The 18,272-nt window shown below is 54.4% G+C and overlaps 7 protein-coding genes across 7 annotated transcripts; 3 read left to right on the forward strand and 4 right to left on the reverse strand.

Annotated features, from left to right (window-relative positions):
* Window positions 1-2,250: 2,250 nt before the first annotated feature.
* On the forward strand, window positions 2,251-3,867 carry CMQ_5235 (uncharacterized protein; the record flags this gene model as incomplete). The annotated part of the gene is made up of 1 exon (XM_014318980.1): window positions 2,251-3,867. One exon carries the CDS (start codon window positions 2,251-2,253, stop codon window positions 3,865-3,867), a length of 1,617 nt encoding a protein of 538 aa, XP_014174455.1.
* A 2,491-nt stretch (window positions 3,868-6,358) lies between these two features.
* On the forward strand, window positions 6,359-7,130 carry CMQ_5269 (isochorismatase family protein; the record flags this gene model as incomplete). The annotated part of the gene is made up of 2 exons (XM_014319014.1): window positions 6,359-6,908; window positions 6,976-7,130. 2 exons carry the CDS (start codon window positions 6,359-6,361, stop codon window positions 7,128-7,130), a joined length of 705 nt encoding a protein of 234 aa, XP_014174489.1.
* Window positions 7,131-7,245: 115 nt separating this feature from the next.
* Window positions 7,246-8,073, reverse strand: CMQ_5092 (uncharacterized protein; the record flags this gene model as incomplete). The annotated part of the gene is made up of 1 exon (XM_014318837.1): window positions 7,246-8,073. The coding sequence occupies one exon, from the start codon at window positions 8,071-8,073 to the stop codon at window positions 7,246-7,248; it is 828 nt and encodes a 275-aa protein (XP_014174312.1).
* A 426-nt stretch (window positions 8,074-8,499) lies between these two features.
* On the forward strand, window positions 8,500-10,264 carry CMQ_5158 (amino acid permease; the record flags this gene model as incomplete). The annotated part of the gene is made up of 4 exons (XM_014318903.1): window positions 8,500-8,722; window positions 8,779-8,914; window positions 8,971-9,183; window positions 9,247-10,264. 4 exons carry the CDS (start codon window positions 8,500-8,502, stop codon window positions 10,262-10,264), a joined length of 1,590 nt encoding a protein of 529 aa, XP_014174378.1.
* Window positions 10,265-10,546: 282 nt separating this feature from the next.
* Window positions 10,547-11,302, reverse strand: CMQ_5326 (uncharacterized protein; the record flags this gene model as incomplete). The annotated part of the gene is made up of 1 exon (XM_014319071.1): window positions 10,547-11,302. The coding sequence occupies one exon, from the start codon at window positions 11,300-11,302 to the stop codon at window positions 10,547-10,549; it is 756 nt and encodes a 251-aa protein (XP_014174546.1).
* Window positions 11,303-12,211: 909 nt separating this feature from the next.
* On the reverse strand, window positions 12,212-13,347 carry CMQ_5354 (oxoglutarate 3-dioxygenase; the record flags this gene model as incomplete). The annotated part of the gene is made up of 3 exons (XM_014319099.1): window positions 12,212-12,487; window positions 12,536-12,633; window positions 12,714-13,347. 3 exons carry the CDS (start codon window positions 13,345-13,347, stop codon window positions 12,212-12,214), a joined length of 1,008 nt encoding a protein of 335 aa, XP_014174574.1.
* A 299-nt stretch (window positions 13,348-13,646) lies between these two features.
* CMQ_5218 (c6 zinc finger domain containing protein) lies at window positions 13,647-17,618 on the reverse strand (the record flags this gene model as incomplete). The annotated part of the gene is made up of 6 exons (XM_014318963.1): window positions 13,647-13,866; window positions 13,965-15,760; window positions 15,915-15,977; window positions 16,173-16,240; window positions 16,309-17,218; window positions 17,277-17,618. The coding sequence occupies 6 exons, from the start codon at window positions 17,616-17,618 to the stop codon at window positions 13,647-13,649; spliced, it is 3,399 nt and encodes a 1,132-aa protein (XP_014174438.1).
* Between the last annotated feature and the right edge of the window lie 654 nt (window positions 17,619-18,272).

The following is an 18,272-nucleotide window of genomic DNA, read 5'->3' on the forward strand; positions in this document are numbered from 1 at the left end:
GCATATGTCAGCATAGTTATTTAACATCAGCGGTGAGATGGCCGAGTTGGTTATGGCGTAGGATTAAGGTTCCTATGGAGCAATCCGCGTGGGTTCAAGTCCCACTCTCATCATTCTTTTTGCTCCACTCAATCCCATCATTTGTGTCTGCTGGAAAACATCCTCTACGAGATATTTTTCGTTGCTCTTTTCTCTTTTTTTACTCCGTTTCGGTTACACCTTTTTGTTTTCGTTTCTTTTCCTCTTGGCTTGACATCGTACCCCCACTTCCCGGGGGACAACCCGGAATGGAACCACGGGATACCTTCCTAACAGATTTCCCGCGTCTCACAATATTTTACCCCCCTCTTCGATCATTCTCTCGTCACATAATAATATGCGCTATCTCCACTCGCACCCCTCCTTGCTTTTTCCAAGTCGAGCGAGAACGACGGAGCGTATCTTCCGATCGAAAAAGCAATACAAAGTCAAACGCAGTAGTCCATTCTCTGCATCCTCTGTACGGAGTACTGGCCAGGACACTGTCTCACCGCCCTTTTCCGGTCCCATTTCATGAGCTGCAGCAATGAGGAGTTGTGCAAAGGTGACGTGCACGTCCTCATGTCTTGTCCGGGGTAAGATACAGATTACAGAGGACAAGATGGAAATGCAGGCACCTTAGTAAATGACGGACGCCCGATTTTGTGTGTGGGCGAAACGAAGATGAAGCACGAGAACACGGCCCGGCTTCAGCTCGTGCTTGCACAACACACAGACACAAACACAACCCTTCTCAGTCTAGCCTGTGTACGCATTTGTTTCTTTTATTATCTGCAGGGTGGCGGCACCTGTGGCCTGCGTGTCCAACCCGAATTTGATGCGGTGCGCATCCCTGACTATCAACACCGTGCCTAAAATTTCCAGACGAGCCTGGGTGCATGACGCAGAATGGCACATTGTGTGCACAGCCTATTTCTTGTACGAGCAGCCCCATTCGGCTTTTTTCTGGATTACAAAGTGTTTGCAGTCGTGGGGCCGTGTCGTGGTAGATAACTAAAAAGAAAGCAGCGGCAAAGCGGCAGAAGAAAGACACGAATGTCCTTCCACCCATGGGGCCTGTAATTAAGATAAGATATGTATGTACATATGCATGTAAGATAGAAAAGGGAGGGGTCAATTCATGCTCAGCGGGCTGTGTTATCTTCCAGAACTGCATTTTCACTTCTCTTCAACCAAGAGGGGGTTAGTCTTGGCCGTCCTTTAGTCCACGGAGTTTCTTCCCCTTTTAGGTGGTGGACTGGAGCGTGTTTGTGTCTTTGTTGTGTGTCTGTGTTTTCGAGCCGAGTACGGCGTCTTCGGCACGCCTCCAGCTTTGTAATAACCGGGAGGCGGCTGGTGAAATTGAATCCGAGCAGGCAGTCAAACCATTATGCACGTACATTTCAGCTGACCGACCTGGTGGCTGATAGTTAATTGCAGCCAACAGCCAGGGTCTTCAACTGTCCCACGGTGTTTTTTTTCTCATGTGCCTCTTGACTGCCTTTGCCTTTCTGTCTAGGGACTCTGAGATTGCACCACCTCCGTGAACAGCCTTGCTTGCCTCGTCCTGTTTGAATTTCGTGCCTGACCCTCCCGAATATTGGTTTTTGTTTGTCGGCCGCGAGTCATCCCCCTCCTCGACGGCTGCATGTAGGCCTTCCCACAAACAAATATTCCCACCCGCAGCCAATCAGTGCAAAGCTCACGAGTAGCGACACACTAGCTGGTCATTTGGCAGGCCTTGCAAGTATCTGCCATGCTGACAGCCTCAGAAATCCGTCTCCACAACTGTGCAACCAGCCTTTCCACCAGCATCACATCTGTTACGCGTAGAGATGCCGCCCTCAAAAGTGATTGCTCGATCAGACGACACTCATACGTAGTTACTACGAGGCAGCTAGCTGCTTTTCCATTCATCCGTTCTGTTTGCCTTTTGTGTATTTATGTCGAGACGAATTCCCCCAAATCTGTCTTCCATCTTGTCTAATCCCACACATCTCTTCCCTCTGCTACTCTCCCATATATCCAAGTCTCCTCAGTTATCACCAACTAGTACACCAAATTATTTTCCTAGTGCAATACAAGACCTAAGAAAGCTCTGTGCTGCTGTACAACATATTCTATCCCTTCCTTCTCTGCCCATTACAACTCTACTTGTTAGTATTGTCGAATCCTTTCCTAGACCTATCATCTTAGACTTAGAGCTGACTTCTTGTGTCGTAAGGCTTCAGAATGCCTAGCATCGAAATCCATTTTGACCAGGCGGGTCAGAACGAATATGAGCCCCCCAATGCCAACCCTCTTCCCGGCCCCATCACCGAGGCTGCCCTGGGAAACACTTCCCTGTGGACTGCCTCTGGCGAATTGGCCATTTTGCTTGTGAATCCGACTCGTCTCTCAACTACGTCCCCCACGTTCAAGTACCAGTCGTTCTACAAGGAACTCATGTCGGAGCTCAACGTTGTCGCCACCGGTCCCGAGAACAACGAGTCTGCCATTGAAGAGATTGTGGCCAAGATTCTCTCCCAGGCCAAGACCGAGTTCTACGAAAAGTGCCCCTCGTCGCTTCATTTTTTCAACGCGTGGGCATTCAGGGTGTCTAAGGACATTGAGGCTACAGAAACGGGAGCTGACGTGTTTCATCGTCTTCTGAGCTGCACGAACCCTTTTCCTGAGCCTGGTGAGAACTTGGACCGACTCCTTGAAATTAGTGAGGCGTTTGGCTGTGCCTACACTACTGTCATGATGGCGTTTGGGCTTTATCCTGGGTACCGCCCCAAGGCCGAGATGTTGAAGATCATGGACCGGCTGGACGACGTCGTTGCTGCAGTCCAGCCGCTCTCGCCTGGGTACATGGCCGAGAAGCACCTTCTTGAACGCATGGTTCATTTCGCCATCACCGTGCGGACCATGCGGATTGCCTCAGGTGGTAACGGCACTGGAATCCCGCGAGTCGCGTTTCCATCCCCGTCGGAGGTGGCCATGGCTGTGCACTGGTGCCTGGATCAGCTCCCAGATGATATCCAGCAGCCCATGCAGGAGGTGGGTCAGAATCTTTCGACCGCAACCAGCCAGCCGCATATTCAGCTACTTGCAGTCACGGCTTCTGCTCTGCAGGAGGCTGTGACATCCAGAAAAGAGCAGCAGCCACAGATTCTGCCCCAGTTTACTCAAGTCTCGGAATCATTTGCTCAATGCGATGAGGTACTTGATCTGGTCGGAAAAAGCAACAGAATCTACGAAAAGTTCGTTTCCATTTACAAGAACACCCATGGAAACCACAACATGAACCACATGAACATCTTGTACATGCTTTTGAAGCAGCATGAAGATCTCGTGTACAAGCTCCTCAAGCACGGTGAAGGATCGCAGGCTCGTATTAGTACGGCACCGAAGCTTGACTCGGAAAACCAAGATGGCAAGCTTGAGGCAGATTCCTTCTATCAGATGCACCATCAGGTGCTGAAGCATGCCTACAATATGCGCCAGGAAGGTGCCTTTTTCTCGTACGACGCCTATCTTGCGGCGTACCATGCGGCTGAGTATGCAGGCCAGCAGCAGAAGAAACTAGAGGCCGTCTTCCAGCGGTTTGCCGAGGGTCAGAAGCTTGCTGTTATGCAATTCCGAGAGAACCAGAAGCCCCACACCCCGAACGAGGCTCATAAAATGCAGAATGCAACCCAGGCTTCCCTGATCTTGGACGAAGAGCAGTCCAACAGCAACTGGCTAACTTCGGATGAGCTCGACCATCTCCTTGATCACCAGGAATGGCTTCGATCTTACATGGGACTAGAGCTGCGCGTGGAGCGACTGCTCAGGGATGACGTTGCCATGCCTGACATGGTATAAGTCGGATTGGACAAGTGGGCGAAGATGATGGTGACGAAGAAGATGACGACTACGATGGATTGGGTGATTGAAAAGGAGAAGTGAAAGTTGAGAAATCAAAGAGCCGACAGTATGATGGCCTCGCTGATAGAATCTTGGACAGCAACGACCTGGTGGTCAAAGAGAACGAAAACGCGATTTCCCTGTTACCCATTTCTTTTGTTACCTATTTCCTTATAACTTGTCGTGTGACAGTGTTTTGCTTCAGGCTCGAGTGCTCGTTGTCAAGAAACTCGCAAACTTTGAGCCGGCAAACAAACAATAGCTATAGCAATGGAAAGTTTTGAAACATGCATTCGATTATCCCGGGCATCAAAGCAGAGAAGTAGTCGATCAATGACAGTGCTGAAACTAGGTATGCAGCCATTCATTTTGCATAAGATATTGAGCTTTCTCTGGTGCAAATCGCTGTAAATTGCCTTCACATAAGTCGTAAAAGGGTGCATTTGGACAACGACAACTCAGTGACCATATGGCTCGTTGCAGGGAAAGTAACTTGAGAAGTGCCTTTTTGGGAGATGTCTCGACTGAGTTCACCAGGGCTGGAAATATTGAAAATTAGCCTTTTCAATGTTACCGACAATCTCAATATTATTTTTACTAACATTCACGAATGTGCCACGGATCGTCGTAGACTTGGGAACTTTGCTTCTGTTCCCGTTGTGACATTTGTCACATGTGTCACCACTCATTTCTTGCATTTCACTGTCATTAAAAGGGTTGGCAAAGATGGATATCTTGCTGCCAGCGTATTGCTGGGGATGATGGGCGCAAAATTCTGTCGGGGCGAACTTGAGGGCAATGCGGCTGCAAGAGTCTTCGAAACCATCCACGGTGGCATCTTTTTTTCTCAGTTGTTTGTGCCTGTAGTAAATCAGGAACGCACAGAGTATGAGGATGATCATGACGGATACGGCAATGGCCAAAATGCTCTTCGGCGACACAATAGCAGAGTTGCCGCTGCCGGTGTCAGCATAAGAATTGCTGCTGGCTTGCGGACTGTCTGTTGGGCCAACTGTGGGAAAGTTGCTCGAGGTAGATTGGTTCACCATCTGACGTACTGTGACCGGAGGGGACATTTCTGGGATGTGAGAAGATGGTTAGCTATTGCCTTTCTTTGGGCCGATAGAGCTTATAGGACAAATATGCTTGAAATAATAATGAGTGCAGCATGGAAATATTAGTTTCTTTGGAGCAGATTGTCATGTAGTTTCAAATGGAAATCTCGCATAGAAACCCCATGAAAGACTTTACCGAGAATGATAAAGACGATGCCGGAAGGTGACAACAAAACCCAGAGGAGACAATGACTGAGGAGACTTTTGGAAGCTGCCAGGAAGCTATTCTTCTTTGACTTGTTGACGTGGAAAGAAAATCGAAACGAAGTGAGCAAATGCTGGTTGACCTGTGGATGGTTGAACATGCGAGTACTGATAAAAGGACCGACTTTACGGTAAATGCGCAATACTGGATGGGCTTTACTCATCACAGTCTGAGATGAGAGTCAGAAGAAAGCTGAGTTCTCGAGTGAGGGATACTGAGAACGGCGGAAGTAATTTGTCACCTTTACGGGCGATGACTGGTTCGCTGATGCCGAATCCTCTCTTAGAGAGGCGCACAGGAAAAACCACAGCGCCCCCGTTGACTTGCTCGTCACTCCAGAAGGCAGATTGAAAGTTATACTCTTCTACGACTTCTATCAACAGAATTCAGTCGTCATTTGGCACAACAGCTACAGTCTTTAGGCAGGCCAATGTTCACAGCTGCGACGCGCGTTCCAGCTACGTCTTCAGGTCGAGTGGCCATTACCGGCCCAATGACAGCCCGCAGATACTTCAGGTATCGGGTTTCAAGCCACGCAATATCTTGTACCGGCCCCGTATCGCAGGCTGCCGCTAAACGCGTCGTTGCCGTTGACTCTATTCAAACATGGCACTGATATTTCGGAACTGGAGGACCATCGGTGACCGCGTCGGAGACAGTAGTATTGTCGCTAATTAGGTGCAATCGGAGGCAACGTGTCGGCAGCGAGCTACAGGGCTTCGAAGAGGAGCACGACCAGATCGAGGGTGCTGCGTCGAATGGCCTTGTCGTGTGAGCGACTGAAGAACATCTAACTGCTTCGAGCGGCGCACGAAATGAAGCAGCAAGATGCTGACTAATCATATATGATTACGAGTACGTGAAATACAGAGTGGAAGCGGGGCACAGTACTCTGTAAGCCCTGTCACTGTAAACCCTGTCAGAGCTTCAGTTAGCGGATCTTTAGCGCTGAAGGCCCCGATTTCTCAGCGGCAATTCCGCGGCAACGGATTGCCGAGAGCAAGCCGGGATCCTTATCGACAGGGCGCATAAAGCCGGCTGGTCAGGGAGCGTCTGGAAGAAGTGAGTAAGTAGGTAAGCCGGAAGCAAGCAGGTCTGCATGAGACAAGACATTGCATAGGCGGTCACGATGGAAACAAAGGTGTTTTCGAGCTCGATTGCGGCGAAGCCGTATAGCTGGCCACACGACGCCTCGTTTGGGCCAGAGAAGACGGCACTGGTGGTGATTGACATGCAGGTGGACTTTTGCGCGCCAGGCGGCTACATGGACAGCCAGGGCTACTCGATCGAGCCGGCGCGGGCGGTGATCCCGCGCATCCAGGCGTTGTTGGCAGGCTTCCGGACGGCCGGCTTTCCGATCTACCACACGCGCGAGGGCCACCGGCCGGACCTGTCGACGTTGTCGTCGCGCGAGCTTCTGCGTAGCCGCAACAACGAGTCGGGTCTTGGGATCGGCGACATGGGTCCGATGGGGCGGCTGCTAGTTCGCGGTGAGCGTGGCCACGAGATCGTGCCGGAGCTGCAGCCGCTCGCCGATGAGCCGGTGGTGGACAAGCCTGGCCGCAGTGCGATGCAGTACACGGACTTGAAGCTGCTGCTGGACAACCGTGGCGTGCGCAACCTGGTGCTTTGCGGCGTGACGACAGACGTGTGCGTGACGACGACGATGAGAGATGCCAGTGAGTGTTTCTGTTTTTGTTTATCCTCTTGTTTCTTTCTTTTCCTCTCCTCTCACACCTCATCTAGACGACATGGGAATGGACTGTGTCATTGTATCGGACGCGTGCGCAGCCGGCCGGGAGGACCTGCACGACGCAGCCTTGGCTAGCATCTGCGAGGAGGGAGGCATTTTCGGGGCCGTGACCACGACAGCGGACTTGCTGACAGCTCTGCGGGGCTGAGGCTACCAGATAGCCGGGACCAGACAGCCGGACCAGACAGCAACAGAATCGCAGAATACAGGCATTGCTCGCAGGAAGATGTGTACTTGATATCTTTGATTTGTCTCTACTTGTTCTATGGTCCGATCTCGGTGACCGTCCACGTTCTGCCGTCAACCAGGATCGTTTCTCCCAGCTGGCGGACCTTGTCCTCACAGGCCCAAAGACATGGAAGAGCAAGACCGGTCTGCAGCGTGGCCTCGTCCTCGGCGGAGAGGCTCGCAGTGCCGACACGCCGTCCGCTTTTGCTGCACGGATCCCGCTTCCATGCACCAACTAGCCGCCACCTGTCGAGCCAGAACCGGTCCTCGGTCTGCAAAACGGCCTGGCAATGGGGCCCGATGCGGACGACTCTGCCCTGGATGTCACTGTTGCCGATGGTGGAGCCGGTGCTGTCCATAATCTCGACGACAATGTACGGCAGTCCGTCGACGTTCTCGTTGATCCAGAGCTCCTTAAACATGCGCGGTCCGCGGCCGGTGCCGAGGTCGATCACGCCGACCTCAAGCACCTCGCCGTTGGCCAACAGGAGCATGTCAGCGCCATCAGTGTCCGGGTTGCCGCTGGAGTCGATGTGATGGGCCCAGGTGGAATGGGCCAGGCAGGCCGAGGCCTCGGGACAGGCAAAGGCACCCTCGGACGTCGGCACGACCGTAGTCAACGTGCCGGCGTTGGCATAGACGTTGGGACCGAGCTCAAAGGCGCTCGGCATGACCGAAACAGCGGTGCTGTCCAGGGCCGGCTCCTTGGGCACGCGGATGTCGACAAACTTGCCAGACGGGACGCTGAGTGCGATCACGGCTGACTTCTCGGTCGGCGCCTCGAAGTCGAGGCAGAAGCCGCGGCGGATCTCGACGAGAGGCCGCTTGAGGAGCTTTTCGCCCCAAGACGTGACGGCTGCCATGGTCGAGAAGAGGGATAAGTGGATGGATGGATGGCTGGATGTCTGTAAATAGAAAGCCAGCCCTTGAAGATACAACCTTGACCATCCTCACTCCGTTCTCGCTGCAAATTTTTTTTATATACCACGGATGCACGTGCAGTCCGATCTGCATTGCATCTGTGCAGGCGAATCTGCCAGCCGGCCATTCTGGTGTCGGTGGATCTGTAGAGATAGCGGAAGCGCCGCGGAATGCCGCCTGCGATAGCAACTCTGGGTATCTGAGCCCCTGACACCCCCGATTTCCTCCCTGGGGTCGCTATCTGGCAATCTGCAATCTGCGATCCGGTAATCTGTACGGCCCCTTGTATATGATGGGCGGCCTGGCTGCGTCTCTCTCGGTGGCGACGCAACCGTGGAGCAGGCCAACGAGATTCACACGTTGCCACCATGTCTGAGAAGCAGGACATCAACAGCAATGCGGTGCGGTCGGGATCGGCATCGCTGTCGGGCTCGCTCGACGGCCCCAAGGCCGGCAAGGTGCTGCAGGTCGATCTCGAGGATGAGCAGCTCTTCTCGATGGGCTACGAGCAGCACATGCGGCGTGGCTTCAACGCCTGGTCCATGACGGCCTTTTGCCTCACCGGTCTGGGGCTGCTGCCGTCTGTGGGAGGTGCGTCTTTTTTGTCTGCCGCTCTCCCTCTTGCTACCCTCTCGCTGACCGTCCAGGCACGCTCTGGTACAGCCTCGGATACCTTGGCCTTATGCCCATGACCTGGGGCTGGCTGGCGGCTTCGTTCTTTATCATGACCATGGTCTTCTCCATTGCGGAGATGAGCTCGGCCATGCCGACGGCTGGAGGGCTGTAAGTCACGATGCCTGCTCTGTCCAACTGTCCGTGACTAATGCGATGCACTGTAGCTACTACTGGACTTTCAAGTGTGCCCCGCCGAAGCTCAAGAAAGTCTCCTGCTGGATCACAGCCTGGAGCATGGTCATGTCAACCGCCCTCAGCGGAGCCTCGTTCTTCATGACACAGGCCCAAATGATCCAGGCGCTCGTGGTCATGTTCCATCCCGATTTTGATCCCACGGCATGGCAGCTGTACCTCATATACCTTGGTTGTCTGATTGTGTGCGTTTTTCTTCTTTTCTTTTTTTCATCTTCAATCTCTCCCAGCTCATGCTAACTTCCCAGATGTGGCATGGTCATGGTCCTTCCCAGCAACATCCTGGGCAAGATCAGCAACGTATTTGCCTGGCTGGGCACGGTGACCTTCTTTGTCCTCTTGATTGCGCTGCCGATCTACGCGCACAAGAACCGATCGTACAACACGGCCCACGACATGTTTTTCTCGCGGGTCAATCAGACCGGCTTCAAGAATGAAGGCCTCGTCTTCCTGCTGACCTTTCTGGCGCCCTGCTGGTGCATCAGTGGCTACGACTCGACGGCCCACCTGTCGGAGGAGACAGAGAACGCGTCTGTGGTGGTGCCGCGAGCCATGTGGACGTCGTGTGTCTTTATCGCCATCGTCGGCTACATCTTCAACGTCGTGCTGGCCTATGCCGCCGTTGACCTGGACGGCATTCTGGGCTCGCCTCTAGGCCAGCCTCTGGCCGCCATCATGGTCAGCGCCATGGGCGACGGCGCCTTTCCGAAACTTCTCTGGATCTGCACTGTGCTGTCCAACTTTGGCATCGTCTTCGTCATGAACACGTCGGGCACCCGCATCTTCTGGGCCTACGCTCGTGACGGCGCTCTGCCCTTCTCGCGCTTCCTCAGCGCCATCAACAAGACTACCCGTACGCCCATGAATGCGTCCGTGACCTTGTCGGCCGTTTTTGCTCTCATCGGTCTCATCTCGCTCGGCTCCACGACCGCGCTGCAAGCCTTCTTTTCCGGCTCGTCCGTCACCGGTGCGGCCGCCTACCTGATGCCCGTGCTCATGCGCTGCCTCTACGAGGACAATCCCGAATATGTTCCCGGTCCGTTTACGCTCGGCCGCCTGTCTCGGCCGATCCGCTGGACCGCCGCACTCTGGACCATTTTCACCCTCCCGCTCCTGGCCTTTCCCTCGACTGCACACCCGGACGCGTCGACGTTCAACTGGAGCGTCGTCTTCTATGTCGGCATGTTCGTCATCGTGCTGCCGTGGTACTTTCTCCGGGCGCGCAAGTGGTTCACGGGCCCGGGAGAAAATGTGCGCTCAGAGTAGATTTAGCTGCCGGGTAGCAATAAGAGTGTCTGTCAACCCTGTTGGTCGTCTTTGTCTTCCGGGTCTTGATACGTGTTCGAGCGTTTTGCTAGAATGCATCTTTCTGAGCCATATTGGTATATCACATGCATGTTGATGACGCTGTCAGTACTCTGCTGCAATACGCCTGTGTTAAGCCATATAAAGACAGACACACTTCACGGAGGCTCTGACCTAACTAACTGCATTCCCTGAATTGTCATTGTTGCTGCAAATAGACCTTGTATCTGTACAGAAACGCCTTCATTCTAATATAGTAACCGTTATAGTCAGCGTCTCCGTGCTGCTGACGGCTGTCGTTGACACGAATGTTGTGACGTCCACCGTTGAAACCCAGTAGGTCGTCGTCATCGTTGGTCGGTAAGAGGCATCAACCCAAACCTCCGTTACCGTCCAGACCCTCGTTTGTAAGGTAGTATCCGTCGACTCTACGACCGAGTGCACTGTCTGCGTTACCGTGGGGGTCTTTGTTTGCGTGATTGTGCTCGCGGCTGGCGTCACCGTCGTCGTGGCCAAAGTGGCACCAGCACAGAGGCACAGACTGCTGTACTCTTTTGTGGCAGTGCAGGCAGAAGCGTATACAGGGATGGTCTTGGCCGACCGCCGGACATTGCGCTTGTATACAGCGGCGCTGCTCGACAGAGACGGTAAAGAGGACTCGGTGACCGTTGTGGTGATAGTCGACGTGGCCAGATAGTCAATTTCTGTGTCGGTCTTCCACGACGTCCACGAGTCCCATTCCGTGGTGACCGGAATAGTTGTGTCATAGGAGGTAAGCGTGACGTAAATATCCACGTAGTTTGTGCCAGACACCAAGACCATATCAGTCTCGTAGTGCGTAGAAGTCACAGGCGGCGCCAGAATTGTCACTGTGGCGCTGTTCCATGTTGATACCGTCGCTGTCTGGAGCAGATACGAGTTGCAGTCGTCCAGGCCGCTAAGGTCGGGAGAGGTCTGGGCAACAATCTCTGTTTTTCTGGTTAGCTTATTCGTCACCATATTCTTTGCCAAAAGCAGGTGAGCTGGCTGAACTGACGTCGGTAACAATTGTTGTGAGGACATTCGGTGCACCCGACGGTGAGGTCAGCAAGGCTGAGAAGCAGCGTCAGAATGTAGGCAGTCATAGTGGTTAGGATAATTTAATATATGTATTCGTGTTTTGGGAGAGACTTTACAGATGATGTGGTATGGTGCACCAAGTGGCAGAAAACTACTTATAAAGTTGTTCTATACAGTAACCACAGGTATTCAAACAGTCTGTGAGAATCTAAACAAGGAAGTTTTCTCATCCGAGACAAAGACTATTTGACTTTATGTACAGCAACATACCACTGGTCTTGTTCTAGAATGCCCAGGAGCTTTTTAAATCTGCGTCTAACCTATTGCGCGGCGGTTGCAATATCTAGGGATGGACTATCTCGTGGACGTTAAGGGATCGCCAACGGTAATCGATGGTTTGTTCCCTTTTTCTAAAAGCCGGCCGTTCTAGATGTAATGAATATTGAAGTTGCATGCCGTTCCTCTTTTAAGGAATGAGACATGCAATTTGTACAGCAGTATTGGCTACCCGTACGGTACATAACAAGCCGAGCACTGGCAAATTATCAAACACTAGAACCCGCCACATTGTAGACCTTCTAACAAACACTGCCATTCGGCCCTGTAATTAGCTAAAGGGCGTTAAAATAGTCCTGACAGTTGTATTAACACAGACTCCTAAAAGGGACCTAATGCAGCTTTTTCTTCGGTGGCAAGGAAGGACCGCCTTTAGGAGAACAGCTCATCTGCCCAGGATGGCTCGCCTTTGGTTCAACCGGCTTAGGCCAGATTAGTCACAAGGATGAAAAGGAAACATGTAGTAACTGTTCTTAATTCGCAATACGGCCCATTTGCTAGGTCTTTATACACTTATACTGCCACCTCCAGAGGGTCTCTCCACAGCGGAACATCTAGGGAGCGCTTAAACTTCTCGCTATAGCGGATGCTCTCCACCGGGGCCAGCTTTGCACCGTTGTCGGCGGCTTCGATCACGGGCGAGATGAACGCGTCCCAGTTTGGGTCGAAGAAGAAGGGAATGGAGATGCGCATGGAGTTGGACGTGTGGACGACACGGTGGAGCGTGGACTTGTAGAGGCCGTGGGTCCAGGTGGAGAGCATGTCCCCGATATTGCAGAGGTAGCAGCCCTGCAGAGTCAGCGGAGTGACAACAGGAGAAAGGCAGAAGATACGTACCTCGATTGGATCGGCCCAGACCCATTTGCCGTCCTTGCTGAGGACCTGAAGGGACTTTTTGGTTGAATCGGTGAGGAGGAAGGTAAGGAGACCGAAGTCTGACAGTTAGTGAGGATAGGGAGGGAGAGAGAAGAAAGGAAGAAGAAAGGAAGAAATAAAGTAAACAAACCCAACACACCTGTGTGCTCCCCAATGCCGGCATTCGCCGTCTCCCGTTCCTTGCGGCCCTCGTACGCGAGAATGCGCAGGTTCCAAAAGGCACGGTCGATGCGCTCGACAAAGATGGCCTCGTCGACGCCGAGGCCGAGAGCGAGGGCGCGGATGACGGCGACGCCGAGAGGCTCGAGCTGGCCAATGTACTCGTCGGCGACGGACTTGAAGTCGCTCGGCTGGCTGGGCCACTGGTTCTTGCCCATGCCGGTATCGTAGACCGTCTTGCCGCCCACGGCCATGACGCCCTCGCCGTCGGCCACCGGTCGGTAAAAGTCCACAGCCTCGTGTGAGCCCTTTTCGGCATTCTCGATGCGCAGCCATCCGCGGGCGTTGTCGCCACCCTCACTGCGCTTCCGCAGAGCGATGCGGTCTTTGTCGACCGGCGTGGCGGTCTCGAAAAAGTCCCGGGCGCCGCCAAGCATGCGCGCGATCAGCTTGGCCGACACGCCATGGTTGCGCAGGTAGAAGAAGCCGACGTCGCGACAGGCTGCGTGCAGGGCCATGGCCACGCCTCTACGGTCCTCATCCGTCGCTCCGGGCGCCAGAAAGGGACCAAAGTCCACGACCGGGATCACCGACGGGTCCTCCACCGGCTCCATGACAGAAAATGGCAGATGTGTGGTGGAGATGTGACGATGTCAGAACGCGATGAAATGGAGTACGTAAGCAGACAATACAGACAAGTCGACCACCAACACCAAAAAGAGAGAGCTGCCTATCAAGACGAGAGACGGCACTATTGCAGCCTTTTACATACGTCGCCCAGCCACAGCTCTGTCTGCCCTCAGCCCATTTCTTATCGCAGCTCGGCGTGCCGCGGCGTCTTCTCTTGGGCGCCCCGAAAATCCGATTATCTCGGCATCCGCGCTATCTCTGCCGATCCGCGCACTCCACCCAATCACAACCCCCCCGGACGTCTGCACGCAGCATAGGCCTGGGCGGCCTCGTACAGGGCCCGGCAGATGCGGAAGAGCTGTTCTGCGTGTGCGGACAGCTTCTGCCACGGCTGCAACGTTTCCATGCAGCGCTGCAGGTAGCAGAGATCCTCGGCGTTGGGCTGCTCCATGACGTAGCAGAAGAGCACGACAAATGGCACAAACGGGACGAGCAAGATGGTCCTAGGCAGTCAGCATGGGGGTGAAGTAATAAACAAAGACAACGAACGAGAAAGACAGGCCCCCGTCAAAGCTTGCTCACAACAGACGCCCAAACTCACCAGTGCATATGCATGGCCACCAACATGGGATTTCCGTCGGTGAGATGCAGGTATTCGAGATGCATCTGCATTGTCCTGCGGGCCATGGCGACGCAGCTGTCGCAGAAGAGGGTGGATTCGATCTGGGGACGCCGCGGCCTTTTCCAGGTCTCATGGTCGCCGTCGTCCAGCTCGCCGTCTTCTTCATCCTCCTCATCGCGATCGGCTCCCGGCGGGATCGCCCGAAACGCCATCGTCAGCGACGACAAGAGCGTGACCTCGTCGACGCGAAGCAGCATAGCCTCGACCTCCATGGCAGTTCGGTCGTCGTCACCGACGCAGACGACGTCGCCCATGTCGGCCATCTGGTTTGGATCCGGAACCGAATCCGACCACGTGCGCAGTCGCTGCTCCAGACGAACCCGTCGTTGATGCACGCTGTCGGCCTCGCGCAGGAGCACGTCTGCACAGGATCGGGCGGCCTCAACGCGCGGCCGTAGCGGTGACCGTCGAGCGGCTGGGCTGTAGAGGTCGCGATACATGCGGCCCTGCACCTCACCGAGAACGATCCAGCTGGCGATGTTGACGCGGTGGCCCTCGAACTCGGCTGCCAGAGGAGCCAGCGTGCGAGGTGCCGTGATGTCGTAGTCGTGCAGGATAGGGGCGCGGCCGAGACGGAGCGAGAGGGCGCGGTCGTGCATGTAGGCGAGCCAGAAGAGGATGTGATGGTGGGTGTGATCGTGTGGCTGCATCGGGGTTGATGGGCCGAGGACGCGTCCGAACTTCAGTCCGTCATTCTGCCCATCGCTCTGTCCATCCGCCGCTTCTTCGTCTCGGTGGTAGCCCAGCTCGACAGCCATCTGGCAGGCAGCCGTGTTGAGCCTGGAGGCCAGACCCGGTCGCGACATCTCGATGCCATAGCCGGCCCCCAAGACGAGGGCCAGCAGGCCTTGGGGTCGAGGAGCCAGTACCAGTGGCATATGTGCCAGTGCTGTCTCCACGTTGTCACGGCAGCTGTTGCGCAGTGCCAGGAAGCGCACCACGGCCTCTTGGTCACCTGTGTGCACAGCCAGGGCCATCTTGTCCTTGAAGAGGAAAAAGAGGGCGGCGTTGACCGTCAAAAAGGCCTCAAAGGACACGTCATCTTCGCGCACGGGAAGATAGAGTCGTCGGCAGTGTTCTGTCAGCCCGTCAACACTGCCAAATGCACACACCATCGGAAACGTCACCGGTCGCGTCCGTCGCAGCTCACGCAGCAGACCCAGCACCTCGTCCAGAGGCGGCATTGCCAGTTGACGCAGGCCCTGCAGCCCGTTTCCTTCTAGCGGTTTGGCGTACGGCAGCCATGCTCCAGACACGGCTTCTCCGTCGCCGGACAGCCGCTGCAGCGAGAAGAGCGCCTTGCTGAGTCCGTCCTTGTGCTCGTCCAGCACGTTGTTGTCGATAATGTCCTGTAGGTAATGGCAGGCAAAGGCCACCTGCGACTCGATCGAGCTGCCACTGCTGCCGTGCTGTCGAGGGGGGGCTGTTTCCTGCGGGATGCTGCCCTTTACAGATGTCGTCATCTGCATCGACTCCTCCACCGATCTCTGCGACCTCGACAGGGCCACAAGCGCCTCCTCAATTCGTGCTAGACGGTCTTCAATCCCGCTGGGCACCTTTTCGCTATACGTGTCAGACAAGAAGAGGGAGGGTGAGATAGAGGAAGAACGTACTCTGTTCGTACGGGCCGCACTTTCGGCTGTCGAGGCCGCGAGCTGGCATCCGTAAAGGCGCACGGCTTCCTGGCCAGCCGACAGTTGCAGCACGGCAGCTGTCTGTCGCAACGGATCTGGCGCATGTCAGAGGAAGAGCAGCCGAACATGACCAGGTCCATCCCTACTCACCTTGCGACTACGACATTGATCGCACTACACCGGTTAGTTTGTCTGTACACTCTGACGTCCCGCTCTCTCACGTCCTCTCACATACTGCACGATGTGGCAGGTACAAAACACTGTCCGTGATCGGGGTGTACGGCTTCATGACGCCCAGCTTTATGCAGACCACAGAGATGACCGGTTTCCGTAGCCCGGCTGCAACGATGACGCCTACGGTACAGAGCACTTATCTCGGGACCATCCACTTGCGCCCGATAATGTTGCTGTGACAAAACAAAACCTCGATTGCCATTGATAAGCTGCGGCTACTTGCTCACTAATCTCGTTTCGAGCTGGCTCCAATTCAGACCCCGCTATCTGCGCCCTGCTTCGTCTCCTGCTGGACGTTCTTGCCCTCGGTGATGTCTTTCTGACTGACTGGATACTCTGGTATCATCATTAGCACAGACGAGCAGGTTTCTCGCTCTTGAAAAGCATCCGCTCACCTGCCCAGGCCATCAGCAGTTCGATTGCCACCGGCGCCCATGTGGCCAGCGAAAGAACCTGCCCAAAGCTCCACTGCGCATCATCATCGACAGAGCCCATCTCGTGCTCCACTCGGCCGCGGTACCGCGTGAAGAGGCCCAGGAGAGCCCACATGGCCATGCAGCAGAGGCCGCCGTTGACCAGCTTCAGCAGCCGCGCCTTGCCGGCCCAGAACGTTGTCTGACGCGTACTGATAGCAACAATGTGGCCGACCGCTGTCTTTCCATTCATCGTCTGCACATGCACTTCCTGCTCACCCATTCCCTTCTCATTCTTCAGACAGGCCAAGACTGCGTAGACCCAGACGAAAAAGTTGATGCCGAGCAGGGCCTCGACCACGATCATCACATAGTCGAGCGACTCGCGCAGTCCAACTGGCTCGCAGTCAATCAACCATACCGTGTCCGACTCCGCAGCGGCCCGGTCCAGCAGCTTGTCCAGGCGCTTCGAACTAAAGGTAAGACTGTAGTACATGGCAATGTTGGTCACCGTAAAGGCAATCACCACGAGCCAGAACAAAAGTCGGACCCGTTTGTGCTTCAGGTCTCGGCTGGCAATCTGCAGCATCAATGGCGGGAAGATGGTAAACAAGCTCATGTACGTCGCGTTTGTCAGCCAGTACAGCGAGTGTGTCTTGTCCGGATGGATGCGGGCCGACGTGTGGCGGTACGTCCCGGCAATCTGGATCGAGATGCAGAAGAGGAGGGCTGCGTCGAGAAAGCTGTCGGTTGACTTGTCAAAGGCTGCTATGAAATGACTCCAGAGGCCGTGCAAACATGCCGTCTTCTTAAAGGGCTCTAGCCGATCCGCGCCCAAAAGGACAAAGTACGCCGTCGCCAGAGCGGCTGCCAGATAATACACAAACATCATCTGTGAGACAGTCCGCGTCAGCCTTTTCTGCCTCTCCAACTGCACCACGGACACGTACACCAATACCAGCCAGGTCAGCGTCGCCCGACCAGTTTAGCTGCTTGCAAACTTCGACTGAGCAGTTGTATATTGGAAACGAGACCATTGTATCATAAATGTCCGAGTCATCGCTCATGTTTCCGTACCAATCCAAGGCCTGGCCAAGAGTTGGAATGTTTGGGACAAAGCTGGTGATGTAGTTGTACGTCGCTTCTATAGGTGCGTCAAAACTCTGCGTGTCGTTGTACTCCAAGCTGATAAGGCTTGTGAACCACGCAGCGGCCAGCTTGCAATCCAAGGTCGAGAAGTCAACCTCGTCAAACGTAGGTGGCACCCACCCATCATAGGTGATCGTACTCATTGTGCAAGGCGTCGAAATCGGAAAAAGGCTCTTGGTTTCAAGCGTCTGTTCGTATACAACCGCGTCGGCTTCTCTGACTTATAAACTACTCACTGTCCGGTCTGCACTTTTTCAGCCGCGTGCTCCATATCCTTCTCATTTTTCTCGTTTTTCCATCTGCCCTATCTTCTTCTCTCTCTGTTCCCTACCTGTCATCACCCTGGTCCTGCGTTCGGCCCTGAGACGCAGCCACAAACCGAAAATACAGTAAAATTACTTCTGTCATCGGGAGAGTTCACCAATCACCTGCACATATAAGCTTAAGCCCCAGAAACGCACCATCCTGCGGCAATCCTACGCTGCTACCACATTGATCACGCTTACGATGTAAGCATCATGCCACCTTGGACGATCTGGTCATTCCGACGACACCTTTTCTTTCATCAAAACGTATTCTCGCTTGTGCGTTGTGGAACCTGCCGGGGTCGTCGGGCGGGAGAGAAATGGGGTCAGCTGAACAGACCACGACGTGAGAAACGTGCCGCAGTGCAAAGTGCTACCCAAGGTCAGGCGACCGTGCATATCGTACCCACTTAACAGGGGTATGATGCCTTTGATTGGTGAAATACTTCGTCTACGGCTGGCATCTTACGTCAGCCCCCTTTTTGCTAGCTT

Source organism: Grosmannia clavigera (assembly GCF_000143105.1).
Source record: "Grosmannia clavigera kw1407 unplaced genomic scaffold GCSC_132, whole genome shotgun sequence".
NCBI classification, from domain to species: Eukaryota; Fungi; Ascomycota; class Sordariomycetes; order Ophiostomatales; family Ophiostomataceae; genus Leptographium; species Leptographium clavigerum.